General features: G+C 44.1%; 1 protein-coding gene across 1 annotated transcript; it reads left to right on the top strand.

Annotated features, from left to right (window-relative positions):
- Positions 1-4,649: 4,649 nt before the first annotated feature.
- LOC148042087 (uncharacterized) lies at positions 4,650-9,687 on the top strand. The gene is made up of 3 exons (XM_087685386.1): positions 4,650-5,124; positions 5,324-5,602; positions 9,445-9,687. Exons 1-3 carry the CDS (start codon positions 4,789-4,791, stop codon positions 9,532-9,534), a joined length of 705 nt encoding a protein of 234 aa, XP_087541512.1. The 5' UTR covers positions 4,650-4,788; the 3' UTR covers positions 9,535-9,687.
- The last annotated feature ends 5,895 nt before the right edge of the window (positions 9,688-15,582 follow it).

Consider the following 15,582-nt stretch of genomic DNA (forward strand, 5'->3'; position numbering starts at 1 on the left):
AATAACATAACCGTGCGCCCATGCGCATACAAAATAATAATAAATAATCGATGCCTTGATAAATAGGCATGACAAAATATAGGCATGGCGCCTATCAAAATATAATCCATAAATCGAATACTCGCTATCCTCCAATGCTTTCCTCCGCCACTGCTGCTATCTCTACACATCAACTGAAGCATTCACAATCGTTAGTAAAATAATACAATTAAACCGACAAAAGTGAATACCTAGTAGTCTTCAGCTACATAAATAAATCAACTGGTTAGAAATAAATCCTAACCTTAATTTATTACGAGTGCGCACTCAAAACTCATAAACGTTTATTAATTTAATATGCATTTTGCGGAATCACCCATGTACACACTAAATTAATGAAGCGCCCGAAAAGGACAGGCGTCCCCATCAACTTCTCGCACAAAGAATCCACTTTGTGTATGAGCCCCGGTCATCAAAGTTTACGGAATCCACCGTGAAATATGCCTCCTGGCATCATCAACTGGCATACGAGTACTTGATTATATGTAATTCCAATAATAACATTCCGGAGATAGCCCATCCTTACTCCCCTTGAAAGGAGGAAGCATCCAAAAGTGTGCAGGATAAGCACAATCGCCTAGTAGATAGTATTTTCCCAGAGCTTTGTTTGTGCATCGTTTTCCTAGTTCTGAACGTTGAAAAACATTCCAATCGTGCGTAGAACCTGCCCAGCCAACGTCATAGTCCCAAACAACACAATTGGCTGCCACTCTTATCTACAGAATAATAGAGTGGAAGCCCTTCCTATTAAAATAATCTTCCCGGTTCTCCCTTGGGGCAATGATGGGTATATGACTACCATCTACTGTACCAATAACATCGGTATGCCTCGAAGGGCTTGAAATGCATTTGCATATTTTTGCATTTGTTGTGGCTTTGGCCACTTTACGTACATACCATGCAATCCAGAAGCAGCCAATGCATCACGAAAGTCTAGAACAGCCAATTGTGTGAACGAAGTTGAGACTCCATACAAATCAGCTATTAGTCCCAAACTTGAGCCGCTCGCTAAGTGATGCAGAGCCACATAGACCCGCTTCTCCACAGGTACTGCCCTTCTATAGTTCGTGTTCTTGTGTCGCATTTGTGGTGCTAACTTCGCAACAATATATTCAAATGTACTCTTGCTAACTCGTAACCTGCTTTTAAACATATAACTCCTCAAGCCCTTACTCCATAAAAGTTTGTGGTCTTGGATAGGCCCAACACGACCATCGATCGTGCCTTCGCTGACCTATCCTAGCTCGACATGCAACGTAACCTCGAGCCGTGCACTCCATCAAAGTATGCAATTGCATGCTGTCATCCAAATCACTTAACAATAGTTGAAACATTGCCATGATAGCGACTACAACATCGATGACACACATTATCAAAAGACTTTCGTCATCCATTCACTTGTCAAAAGATTTGACAAAACTTTATGAGACAATTGAAGAGAGATGTAAAGGTAGAATTAAAAACTTTTTTTTTAAAGTTCCAAATTCATCTACAGTTGAAATCGTCATTCCTTTTTAAGACTTTTGATTATATCTAACAGACCAGATACCGAGGAGGCAAGTGTATCCATGATAACGAGCTTGCGCTCTTCAAATGTTTTTTTTTCCTCTAGGTTTGATTTTTGGTTGGCTAACATTGATCGGGCGGTGCTAGCCATGTCATGAGAGACCCCTCTATCTTTCTACCCTTCTTGTTGTGTGCTCCTTGGTTGGTCGTTTGATCATGCACGATCTTCGAAGGCTCATTGGAGCCAATGTCTTCCTGGGTGTGGTCACATGGATCATTGGAGACTTTGTCTTCTGATGAAGACAACTCACCAACAGACGAGGCATGTGCATCGCTAACAACATTGGCACGATTCCACATATATTCATCCATAAGATCATACCACTGACAAATGATCCTGTGATCATTGCCTGATATGCCATTGTGGGCCTTATCCTGCGATCATTGCCTGATATGCCATTGTGGGCCTTATCCTTTCTATATGACTCATAAACGTGTCCCCAACGTTTTCTGCATGCCTCACCATATTTGTCAAACTCTGGAAATAGCGATGCTAGCTAGGTGGCCACCTTGGACCATATATCCACTCCTTGCTTCGGTGGCTTTGAGAACTCCACACTCATGGATCCTCGGATGTGAATGAGTTGTACTATCCATGCATCCTTCCATTGCACAGACGGTTTTTTTGTGGCTATTGAATGATCTTATGTCTCAGGACCGTCATTTTGATTCTTTCCTTTCTGCGCCCTCTTTGGTTTAGGAGGTTTAGGAGCATCAGACTCCTATGATATTCATCGTGGACGTTGTTTGTTGGCATTCTCGGAAGATGGCACCATTGGTTCTCGAGTCTAAACTAAGTCAACCTCTTCACATGTGTCCTGGTTGGCATCGCAGGAACTTATTGCTTGTGGTTCTTGTTGTTGCGGTGTCGAGGGGCCATGTTGAGGACAATGTGCAATTGGACGAAGAATTACATTATTGTGTATTGTTGTGGGTCTCTCTATACCTAATTGTCTTGGTCGTTGGAACGGTATGAATTGAGGAGGATGGGGATTGATCAAAGGAGGGCGGTTTGGAAACATATTTACAGTGACATTGCCAACGGCACTATGGCTTGGAATATGGTTTGGAACACCCACACTTTGACTCGAAAAGTACATGAAGTCATTATTGCATATTGCATCTTGGCTCATTTGAGACACGAACTGATGAAACTCCTCCATGGGAGTGCTCTCTCGAGAATCCATCAAGCCCCACCTTACGCATGAAAATTGATCCATCATTTACAATACGTGAATGGACAAACAGGTTTATTGTTCTTTACATAATTGATCCATTATTATTATTTACGTAACAATAATTATGACAGCTCAAATAGACAAGTCCTTACAAATAGGCACCACAATGGATACTATTTTGAGCATATGCCTGCCATGATTTATAGCAACATTTAATGGCACATTCACATTGGTACTACGGTAATCAAGAGAGCTCAAACATGCTAAAATTTGAAGCCATGCACAAACCATCTGTGAATATCATGATGAGAAATTTTACCAAATATGCAGTAGTATGGACAAAGAACAGTTCCATTTTATGGGTAATGGACAGTTTTAGACATGTTTTAAACAATGGACAATTTCAAAAAGATAGGTAGCACTATGGATAGTCTTTTCCAACACTTTCAACGTAACAAAAATGATATTATGTAAAATCGATATGATGAGAAAATTTGCCTACAAATATGCAATAGTATGGACAAAGGACAGATCCATTTTATGGACAATGGAGAGTTTCAGACAGTTTCAACCAATGGACAGTTACAAAAAGATAGGCAGTAGTATGGACAATCTTTTCCAACACTTTCAACATAACAAAATCGATATTATGTAAAATCGATGTGATGAGAAATTTTTCCTACAATATGCAGCACTATGGACAAAGGACAGTTTCAAACATGTTTCAAACAATGGACAGTTTCAAAAATATAGGCAGCACTATGGACAATCTTTTCAACACTTTCAACATGACAAAATCAATATTATGTAAAATTGATATGATGAGAAATTTTGCCTACAAAATTGATATTATGTAAAATCGATACTATGTAACAGTTCCATTTTATGGACAATGGACAGTTTCAAATAGTTTTATCCTTCTTTATCACATTTCCTCTCCAGACATTTCTGTCCTATGTATGGGCATTTTTAATTCCAAAGCTCACCACGGATGAGCCTCTATCAATAGAATGAATAGAGCAATTTTAAATAACAATAGTGCATTTCTATTGTGTATCTTCTATTTCCTACACGAGAGAGAGAGAGAGAGAGAGAGAGAGAGAGAGAGAGAGAGAGAGAGAGAGAGAGAGAGAGAGAGAGAGAGAGAGAGAGAGAGAGAGAGAGAGAGAGAGACCATTGTTGATTGAGGCGAATCACCTGTGACAAGACCACTTGTGAAGCCTGTAAATCACATGCAACCAATTGGCCATGATTAACATATAATTGGTTTCTAGAACAGAGAGAGACATGGCTGGATGCATAATCATCAAAGATCCCTTCCCACCTTCAGGATGTGTATAGATTTGTGTGAAGAGAGGGATGAATCTATACGAACATAGAGAGACGAACACACATGCATGGCAACTCTTGGCACGGCGTTTATACCTGTGGAGAACCTGCTTCTTCACAACGGCTCCCTGTGTAGCAACGATCAACAGAGGGAAGCATCTAGCTTGGAGCCCAGTCGTCTTGCGCATGCGAACAATACCAGAAGGGGGAGCTCCCCCACCCTGCGGAACGTCGAAAAGGGGCGGGGGGAGCATTGAAGACCCCCTTTCGGTGGAGGTGCTGGGCGCCCCCAGTATGTAAGAGGGGGACGCCCGTTTACGGATTTCCGACCTTCCTATTGGCCGGTTCTTGCACACTTGGCGGCTGCGTGTTGGTGTGTAACCACCCTGAGATTCGGGACGGAAGGGGCTCATGTGCCCAAGGTAGGAGAGTGAAAAGATTAAGCGTGAAAATTTCCCGATGGGGCTGAAGGTTGCTGTAACTATATTGGCAGTCTGGCCCCCCTCTACCCTATTGTAGAGACACTTTTGACCTTGCAAACACCGGCCCAGTAACCGGGCAGGCTATGACGTATCCCACGTCTCTGACATTCAAACCTTCTCCGACTCCCATCAGAATCAGAGAATCCACACAGTGACGCAGAGAGAGAGAGAGAGAGAGAGAGAGAGAGAGAGAGATGGGTGTCCATAGCGAAGGGGAGTTAGTCTCTCGGCCTCTTCTCGACCATACTGCTGTATATACTGATACTGTTGATGGCGTACCGCACTGCGTTTACGTCCTGCCGATTCCTCCCCCACCTCCTCCCCACCGCACCCTCATTCCTTCCTTCGTCTGCACCATCCTCCTCCTCCTCCTCCTCGCCTCTGTCGCTTCCTTCTTCCTTCTCACCCCCGGCCCCCTCGCCATCACTGTCTCAGACCTCGACCTCAGCGCCATCCACTTCACCTTCCACAAGGGCGACTCCGGCGTTCCTCAGCTGTTCCTTAACCTCGCACTCGACGTGCGGATGCAGGTCAGTATTCACAAAAAGCAGGGGTTTAGTGCAAGATGAGTTGCAGATTATCCCAAAAGTCTTTTTCAAAACATAGAGAAGAACTTAAAACTTTGCAAAAATTTCTACTAATAATTCTAGCAAACGCACGGACAACACCCCACCAAAATTATAACCGAAAGATTTTCTTAATCTGCAACCACAAATGTTCCTGTTGTAGGTGGATAACCCTAATTTCTTCGACGTGACATACGATTCTGTCTCCATTTCCACTTTGTACCGTGGTAGCCGGATTGGGGAGGTTGCATCATCTCATGGTGGCAATCTTGATGCGCGGAGCATCTCATCTGTCGATGCGACCCTCGAGCTCAGCAGCTATCGCATTGCCACCAATGTTCTCTCCATGCTGGAGGACATTGCAAACCGTGCATTGCCACTGCAAACAGTGACCGAGTTTGATGGATACCAGCAATTCGTATGGTTCCAGATTCCCCTGAAGGTACTTTGCTTTTCCTTGTATTAATTCCGAGAAACTCCTTCCGTTGGGTTGAAAACACATAAACTAAAAGTCTTAGTACACGTTCAATAAGATGGCCAGCGCATGCACCAGATCGTACATAGTCTAAAGAGAAAAGAGGTGGGGGAGGGTTAGTCGATGTGAGAAACTTTCTTTCCTCTCTAGTACATGAAGCATAATAAACTTAGCTTAGATTTTACAAGTAAAGAGGTACAGCTTGAGTAATGCAAGAATGGTCACTCTACATACGACCAATGTCATTGACCTTTGCTCCACCAAACTATATGTATCTAATCCCAAGCGTTCCTTGTGTCACCTCGTTGTTCTTGATGACATAGTTCGTTCTACATCAGCTATTTGAGTTCTATGCCTGAGGCAATTAGATGCACATGATGTGCACTAAGCCCTTGCGAGCAAAAGAAAGCTCTAAGACTTCACGAGGTGATAAGCACTCTTAGAGACCATCGCAATGAGCTACAAAGGTTTCCCTAACCTACTTTCTGTTTTAGTGGCTTCCACGATTCTCAACTCCAGAGTCCACACTTCGTTGAGAGACAATGGCTATTTGCCATCACTCTTGGCTCCATAGTTTGCTCCTTCAAGAGACAAAGGTTGGTGTCCACTATTCACAGCTCCATAAGAGTTGCTCATTTCTACTCCTTGCTCATATGACTCCACGGACATAGACTTTGATGAGGGCATCAAGATGATAATATGTGATGGGCATGGTAACTGCATGAGGAGCCCAAGGTGGCTCCAAAAGTGGGCATGGGTGGACTAGGTATGTGCATGGTAACTACATGAGGAGCCCAAGGCGATGGGATTTTGGCGTTTATATCTAACACCCTCTCTCAAATCCTAGACAGAGCAGAAGACTGAGGGATTTGGAATGTTGCCGAAGAAGAGCTTGCGGAAGCGCCTTCATGAACAAATCTGCAAGATTATCCTCCGTCTTATACTACTCCACATCAATGGTCCCATCCAAAAGCTTCTCCCGAATGAAGTGATACTGCATCTCAATGTGCTTCGTTTGGGCATGGAATATAGGATTCCGTACCAAGGCAATGCAACTCTCATTGTCGCACCGCAGAAAAGTAGGAGGAGTCTGTAGGCAACCAAGCTCCTCCAACAATCTCCGAAGCTACACAACCTCACATGTGGTGGAGGACGCAGCCCGATATTCTGCTTTAGGAGAAGAAAGGGCTACCGTGGGCTGCTTCTTGCTACTCCAAGAGATAACACGTGTACCCAAGGTAAAGCAGTAGCTTGTAGTAGACCGCTGGTGGTCCACATCTCTAGCCCAATCCGAGTCGCTCCAACGTGCAAGAATAAGATCAGAAGCATCTGTACCGGCTGGATAAGAAATCCCTAAGTCAGAGGCCCCCCTCAAATACCGAAGAATCCTCAGGGTAGCTTGCCAATGTACCTGTTTGGGTTCACTCAGGAACCTTGCTAAAAGACCCACAGCAAAACAAAGATAAATACGAGTGTTGAGAAGCCAAATCAAGGATCCAATCAACTGACAGTAGCGGGAAGCATCTGTCACGAGAGAATCGGAGTGTGAAGTGGCCTTCTAGTTCGGATCCATAGGAGTAGAAATGGTCCGATAAGTCTCCATCTCAAAAGTCACCAAGAGCTTCTGAATATATCTCTACTGAGAGATGAAAATCCCCCTTTGAGACTGATAAATCTCGTGATCCAGGAAGAAATTAAGAAGCCCCAAATCTGTCATGTCGAATGTCTGATGTAAAGCTTTCTTCATCTCTTGCACCTTCTGTGCATGATCCCTTGTCAGAATCAAATCATCAACATACAACACTCAACCAACCTCGGAAGTGTGCACATAAAGCTGTGGATCAGCCGTGGAGCGCCAATATCCCAATTTTGTTTGAAGAAACAAGTTAATCTTCTCGTTCCATGCACACGGAGCCTGCTTGAGGCTATACAAGGCCTTCTTCAACCTGTAAACTTTCCCATCCGAGGATCCAAAGCTAGGATGCTGCTCAACATAGATCTCCTCTTGTAAGTACCATTGAGAAAGGCCGACTTCACATCCAACTGATAGATAAGCCATCTTCTATGGCCAGCCAAGGCAAGAACAGCTCGAATAGTCGCCATACGAGTAGTGGGGGCAAAGGTATCATGGAAGTCAATGCCCGTGCGTTGAGCAAAATCTTTAGCAATAAGGCGAGCCTTGTGCTTGTCCAAAAAACCATCGCTAAGGTACTTGGTCTCTTGTGCCTCGTCCCTCTCACAAGAAGGTGATTGGTGTCAAGTGGGTCTCATTGAGAAAGGCCGACTTCACATCCAACTGATAGATAAGCCATCTTCTATGGCCAGCCAAGGCAAGAATAGCTCGAATAGTCGCCATACGAGTAGTGGGGGCAAAGGTATCATGGAAGTCAATGCCCGTGCGTTGAGCAAAATCTTTAGCAATAAGGCGAGCCTTGTGCTTGTCCAAAGAACCATCGCTAAGGTACTTGGTCTTGAAGACCCACTTGACACCAATCACCTTCTTGTGAGAGGGACGAGGCACAAGAGACCACGTGCCATTCCTGTGTTAATAGCCTCCAACTCGGCTTCCATAGCCTTCCGCCAATGGTCAGACTGCAAAGCCTCCTTCATTGAAATGGGCTCACGATCATGCATAACACGGGTCATTAAACAATAGTTAGAGCAAACAAGCTCCGAAGAATTTGCTTGATGCCTCCGTGACCTCCGCGGTCCATCCTTCGGTTCCCACTCCTCAGGGACCTCCTCGATCCCTGAATCTCGGAGTGTGTCACGGGCCCAACAAGGAGGAGGTCGACCTCTCCCCGTCGCTCTCCATCTATTGAAGACTCCGGAACATCTACCTGCAGAAGCTCCACTGAGGTGGCCGGTGGAAGAGAAGACTTTGAATCTGAAGAAGATTCTCCATCAAGAGGCTCGGGCTCCAAAGGAACTGTCTCCGGAGCCCAACTCTCCCTTGGATCTCCAAGGACGGGGTGCTCCTCACCCCCCTTTGTGTTTGGAACTTCCACGAACCGCACATCTCGGCTCGTGTAGACATCCCGCTTGACAGGATCAAACAAACGATAACCTTGGGACTGAGAGTTGTAGCCAACAAAAATGTGTCGTCAGGAAGCCGCTTCAAACTTGTTACACTGTGTCTTCGGGATGTGCACATAGGCGTCACACCCAAAGATCCTGAAATACGAGACATCAGGTTAGTCCCAAAGTAAGCCTCAGAAGGTGTCATCTTGTCAATGGCTGAAGTGGGAGATTGATTGAGGATGTGAATTGCGGTAGCCACTGCCTTGGCCCACAGAAACTGAGGTGTGTGTCGGTGTTTCATCATGGTGCGCGCCATCTTGATCACACTTCAGTAGCTTTATGATGGTGGATTCTTTCTCAGTGACACATAAATTTGGTTTAAGCTTACGAATTGGTTCGCAGAGATGAGAAAAGCTTCAAAACAAGCTGTGCAGCGTGCGACAGTCTATTGAGCGAGATTGATGGCAAAAAGCAAAAGACAATGAAAATTTATGAAGGACCAAAAGCATAACATGCATGGGGGTTGAAATTGCAAGTGTCAGCACCACAATGCAATATGTAGGTAGTGGCAACTTTATACATGATTAATTCTCAGTTACGTCCAACAACAGTGGCCATTTTTCTGCCCAAGTTACTTATCGTTGATACAACATGTTTTTTTTTTCTTGAACCTGTTAGATAGACTTAGATTACATCTTAGCAGATCGTCATAGATAGTCTGTGGTGTCTTCTTTAGCATGCCATACAGCATAAACAAATATCTCATTTGGACTTCACTGTTTTTGCAGGGTAAGGTGATTTGCAACATCTTAGTTGATCCACAGGATCAGATTGTGCATAGCCAGGAGTGTGATGTGGACAAAGCAGTACATGATTGATCTTTATTGTATGTACTGTAGTTCTTTTATCTAAATAGACAAAGCAGTATTTTAAACTTTCGCAAACAAACAGCAAACAGATGCTTTGGTTATCCAGCCTCAGGCTTGTATTCTTTATATTAGTCTTGCAAATACAACTGTGATGTTCTGATTGTGAATGAGTGATGTCAGTGCTTGCTTGATGAAGTGACATTCAGAGGAAGTATTGGTTGAAGGTTGACTAAATTTCTATAACATCAAGTGAGATCTCCTGGAGTCACATCCATTTGAGGCCATATCATTTATCTCTAAGCAGGCTATATTTCTATTGCTGCTGTAATGCATACCAGTTTAGTGGATGTTTCATAGCAGCGAGTTGTATTGAGGCTTTTTTGCAAACAAGGCTGAAGCAAGAACTTGCTCTTCACGGTCATTCATTGGCTGTAGTACCCTTCCTGTCGTCTATATAGTAGAACTAGTCATGGTTGGTCGGTCTTGGCTAGGCTTATTTCAAAAATCATTGACCTTGATGATTGTGCATTTGAGCAGAACTCATGATTGGCTGGTTCAATGGACATAACTAAAGAGAGAGTGATCTTTGCAAGTTTAGGCCACTTGCTTCAGGCAATGTTGGTCAATGAGCACTTGTGATGATGTATGTCGTTTATCAATGTTGCTCCATTTCGTATGCTTATGAAGGGATAAGAATGGTCAGAAGGCTAAAACACACACACACACATACAAATACAAGATTTGGTGAAAGTTTCATGTTTTATACTATGAGAGTGCCATACAATATTCGGGGTGGAGAGTAGGACCAATTCTCTTTCTTCGGATTTGAATGTCCTAATAGAAAGGTTAAAGTTTGTGTGCTGCTATATAAACTTGAGGAAATTTGGTAGTTGGAAGGGCTCTGTGTAATTGATACACGCATATGGTGGCTTGCCTTTGTTAGGAGTCGTGTGTCTTGTGTAGTCATCTCTTGCTTGCGAGCCTTAATTTGAGTTAGAGGAGGACATTAGGAGCTCTGACATTGTATTTGTTTGTCATTTTATGTGTTTTAGACACTTAAGATGGAGGGCACATTAGTGCGTTTCCTTTTGGGCACCTTTGACCATTTTTAGGGGTTTGACCATATTTAGGATTTTGCCAAATTTTTGCCTATATATAGGTGACTTACCCTCCCACTTTCAATATCCATCATTGATCATTTGTGATTAGTTAGCCCTCATTCTCTCATCCCCTTAGTATTGTCAGGTGTTTGCATTGATACATTGAGTTGCATGTTGGGGCTAATTGTTATAGCCTTGTATCTTCAACCATTGTAGCCACATCGTCCCTTTTCTCTCTTGCGTTCTCTCTTTGTCTTCTTCTTTTTGTGTTTAGTTTCCTTTTTTCGTTGCATACTCTCACATGGTATCAGAGCCATGCATGGAAACCAACGATCTTGAAGAGGATGGTTTCTAGCCCTTTAGGTTGTGTTTACTAGGGTGGATTTGTATTTTGCTCTTGGGTGGCATCTACAAGGTTGGGTGGTGTTAAAAAAATGACTAACAGAAAAAGACTTAAATACCATGTCAAAAAATGACAGAGACGAGAGATAGTAGGGTTTGCGGGGAGAAATATAAGAGTGTATGGCAAACAGTGAGAGAGAAGATAAACTCAGAAACACAAGAACATGAAAAAGTGACCCTAATATGGACACCAATCCTTTTTGGGGTTGCAAGTGCAAAACCCTAAATGAAGTGTGTAAATTGAAGAAGTGGTTTCTCAACACCCCCTCTCAGGCCCAAAAAGAGAGAGAAAGAGGAGTGAAAAGAGAGACAATGAAGATGTAGAGGATCCTAAAGATCTAGGATTGTCACTTGAAAGGAAATCGGTAGTAAGGAATAGGAGACGAGATGAATTGTAGAACTTGACTCCACTTCAGGAGAGAAGCCACTAGCTCTGTAACTAGAATTTGAAGGTCTCGTCACCAAGTCGTGAGACTGAACCTCCAATGCCCTGATCTAGGTGCTATTTGAAGATCCCAAGTATCAATAGGTGAAATGATTGCTTGAAAACAACCATCCCAAAAGAGTAAAGGGTGGGTGACGAACTTCATGATGAGGAGGTGCCCCCTCGGAGGGTGGAGATGGAAGGGTCCCCTCTGAAGCTGAAGAAGTAGAAGCCCTCTGTGAGGGCAAAGAAAGTGCATCCCCCTTTGAATCCTCCTTTATGAAAGATAGAGAATCTAAAAACTTATCGATCACAGACTTTGGATAATCTGATGATGATGAGGGAGATATTTGGGGTATTGAAGATGTCGAAGAACTCCCAGAGGTGGCCTCTTGAACCTGAGTAGGCGAGGTTGGGGAAAGGTGAGGTTTAGGCTGGACAACAGTCACCGTCCCTCAATGGAGTGGATTGTGGAGCCGAAGTAATGGAAGGTGTCGAACAATTATTGTCTCGTGAAGGAGCGGACTACGGAGGGGATGATATTCAACAATCACTCTCTTAGAGGAGCGAAATGCAGAACCGTAGGTTATTGAGATGGTATTCTTGAAACCTTAGAAGAAATAGAAGCAACCTTCGTAGCACATTGCGGTGGTCACCAGGAGGCCATGGTATTAGTCGATCCTTCTGCGGCTCGGAAGGTCTTAGTGTGTAGTGGATGCATCTTATTGCTGTGAGCATAAAAATCAAAAAGTTGGTGCAAAATAAATTTTGTGGCCCAGAAAGGAGAGGTGGTATGAGTGCCTGGGGGTAGACGTATATACTCCGGGGTGTAGGAAGCAAAGATCCATGTCGGCAAGCATCAGTGGGGTTTTTGGTAATGCCAGAAGAGGAGCATGTAGTGGTCTATCCATCCGCCTGTGGAGAAGGCATAACACCGGCGCATTCATCTTGCTGTTGGCAGTGTTCGCATAATGACAGCTTTTGGCAAGGGCAGCATGGCTCCATCTAAGCTTGCAGAGCCAGTGGTAGGGGAACATAGTGCAAAGTCTAAGGAGGGGCGTTGTGACTTGTCCCAATCCACGAGGACAAACCGATCGCAATCCAAAGAATACATGGCTCAAACCATTGAGCAACAACTCATATGGGTAGGTGCCTAAACGACAATCATGGCCACCTAAAAGCCAACCTACATGGACCCATAATTCCCGAACATCACGCGTAAGCCTAGGAGATGTCGGTGGTATAGAACCAAATGAATGGCGAAGCTGCGATGGGTGCCTAAAGCCCTGTTGCATACTCAAGGCTATTATGAAGGCAACAATTGGATTTGGTTGCCTAAGATCGTGAGTGGCACATGCACCTCTCAGTTGCTACCCCCTAGCCCATCTCTAAAACCTTCTAAGCCGTCTAAAACTGAGAAGCTACATGAACTAAAAGCCACCAAACCCATAGAGCCTCAACGGGTATATCAACCAAAATCGTAGCTTGTTGCCTCGAAACCTTGGATGCCACCTTCACTATGCTTGCTAAAAGCTACGAGCGGTTGAACTTAGGTCTCCTAGAAGCACCTTTAGCACAATTGATGTACGCACGTTGCCATGCACCTAGGAAGAATCTGAATTCATGTTCATTAAAGTCCCCATGGTAGCTGAGGAACTGATCGCCAATGAGATTTCTTGAGAGCAAGCTCATACATAGAGGCTAATCACCTCCTATAGCAAGAGCAAAATCTCTGCCACAAGCCAAGAGCTAGAAGAACTTAAAAAGTTGGCCAACATTGACTCTTCCTTTCTACATAAATGGTATGCTCTCCGTCTCCAATGGGAATTAGAGGGCTGCCCAGTTGTGACCAATGGGAACCTTTGAGTATGACCCCACTTATGTAGCTCCTACCTTCTTTAGAATATTGGCCATCACTCACAATCGACCCTTAGACGATCATGACGTGGCCCACCCCTATTTAGATCAAATCTATATCGAGGGAGAGCTACACATCGCCAGTAGAATCAACTTAGGTGACTTCCTAACTATTTTTCTGACCTACATTACATACGTAGGCATTCGACCTCATGACATGGACCGACATGCTCACTTGGAGTATAACCCACACTTCTACGCTTGTCTCATGCAAAAGTGAAGCATCGCAACATGCCCTTAATCCTTCATCCTCCAATCTTAGAAAGGATTCACATCGTTTTCAGGGTGGGGGGGGAAGGGGGTAAGGTGGAAAAGAAGACATGTCTTAAAATCTCAACCGAATTTTAAAAGCTAGAAAGACGGATGGTCAACTTATGACAAGAAGACATGTCTTGAAATCTCAACCAAATTTTAAAAGCTAAAAAGACGGATGAAAGTTAACTTATGATCAATGAAAAATTCAGGAATTATTGTTGGAATGTGTGGATTACTTGAAGCAAAGTTTTCATTCTAGACTTAAGCATTTCACCTTTCCATAGCTTGCATTCATTACCTACTTATATTGTCACAAAGAGTTGTCTCAAGAAAACTAATGGTGAGCTGTGATGTCATGACACAAATCCGACATGGCAGGTCAAGACAAAGGCAGCAAGCTTCCGGTCATGGAAGAAGAGCAGGCGAAGTACGGCCTAACGACAGAAATAAGGGTCTTCAACCAATTTAAGTTCATGAACATCCTAAACTTGGAAGACATGGTCATGGAAGAACAGGATGTGAAATAGGTTGTCAGCCAATGCAACTTGAGCAAGTATGTAGAGAAGGTGTGACAAGCTCTAGATTACAGCAAGTGTGTGGAATTCCTACGAACTTTTGATGCTAACAGAAACCACGACACTGTAACGATGAGACGAGGAGAAGAAACCTGTAGGGTCGAAGTTGAACTGAGCCCCAAAATGGTGGAAAGAGCAATGGGCTTAGTCAACAAAATTGAGAGGTGGCCTAACAGAAATGTCTACAGCATGCTAGGAATAGATAGAGCCCTAGTCTGCACCAACGACGAAGTTAGCCTAGTTGACATTTCAGGCCCTGAGGTCAGGCTGTAGGTGCATGCAATCCATGCTTTGTTCTCTAGTCAGAGGTACAATGCTTTAATGAGTAGGATTAGAGTGTCATTCCTAGGGAGCCTTGTGGCCAAGTTCTTAGATGAAGTGAATTGGAATGGCTATGTGTAGAAAACCATTGAAGTTTCAGAAAAGGCACTAGCCATACATGCAAGACCAGTAGGTGAGGAGTCCCTGGGCTTCCACATCGGGGAAGACACGTAAGAAACCTTTGGCCAAGGCCTCAAGCATAGGATTTGGAGGTGTGCTCACCACAATTATCCAGGAGGCCATTGGAGACTTGGAAAAACTTAAAGTAGTGGTAGAGACTCCAAAGTGCTCCCTTGCCTATGAATCACCAACTCAATCACCACTACAGATGTAGACTCTAGTCTCCTCCACAAGAAACCTAGGAGACAAAGAAGCAGCAAGGGTGCAAAGAGAAGAACCCGAGCAAGCTACAAGAAAGAGAGAAGCATTGCTCCAGGCCCAGCACAACAAGAGGTCTCAAGTGAAAGGACTACCAATGGGCATGGAGAGGAGGGTTCAGCTCTATCAAGTCAAGGAAAAGGAAAGATGAAGGTGAAAATTCCAGGGAAGAAGGAGACAGTATGAACTAAAGACAAAGACTTAGAAATTGCAAAGGAAAAGTTGAAGAAGCTAGAGGATGAGCAAAGGAAGAAGCATGAAGAAGAGAATGAGCTGCTGAAGAAGATTGAAGAAGAATCTCGAAAAGCAGAGGAAGGAAAGAGGAAGCAACTAGAGGTGGAGGAGAGGTTGAAAAGAGAAGATGATGAGCATCTAGCCTTGGCCACAAGGTTGTCAATTGAGGAGGCGTCTTGCCCTCGAGAGCTAACAGAGAGAAGCCCAAGGGAAAAACTAGGATCAAGCACCGCTGCTGTAGAAGAGAAGGCTCAAGAATCCGTTGTGATGGGCAAGGAAAAGGCCTTGTTGCACCCACCATCTCTAGCCTTGATTGCCACACTTGCTGCCACTCAAGAGACTCCAAGTGGACCAAAGCAACGTGGTGGCATGGTTGCAGTGCTTGTTGAACTCAAAGTAGCTAGGCCTAGTGCCCAGTGGTGGAGCTCCTATGATAGGGATAAAGAGGCCG

Source organism: Lygodium microphyllum, chromosome 1 (genome assembly GCF_053477565.2).
Source record: "Lygodium microphyllum isolate KBCC chromosome 1, Lygodium_microphyllum_v1.1.10, whole genome shotgun sequence".
NCBI classification, from domain to species: Eukaryota; Viridiplantae; Streptophyta; class Polypodiopsida; order Schizaeales; family Lygodiaceae; genus Lygodium; species Lygodium microphyllum.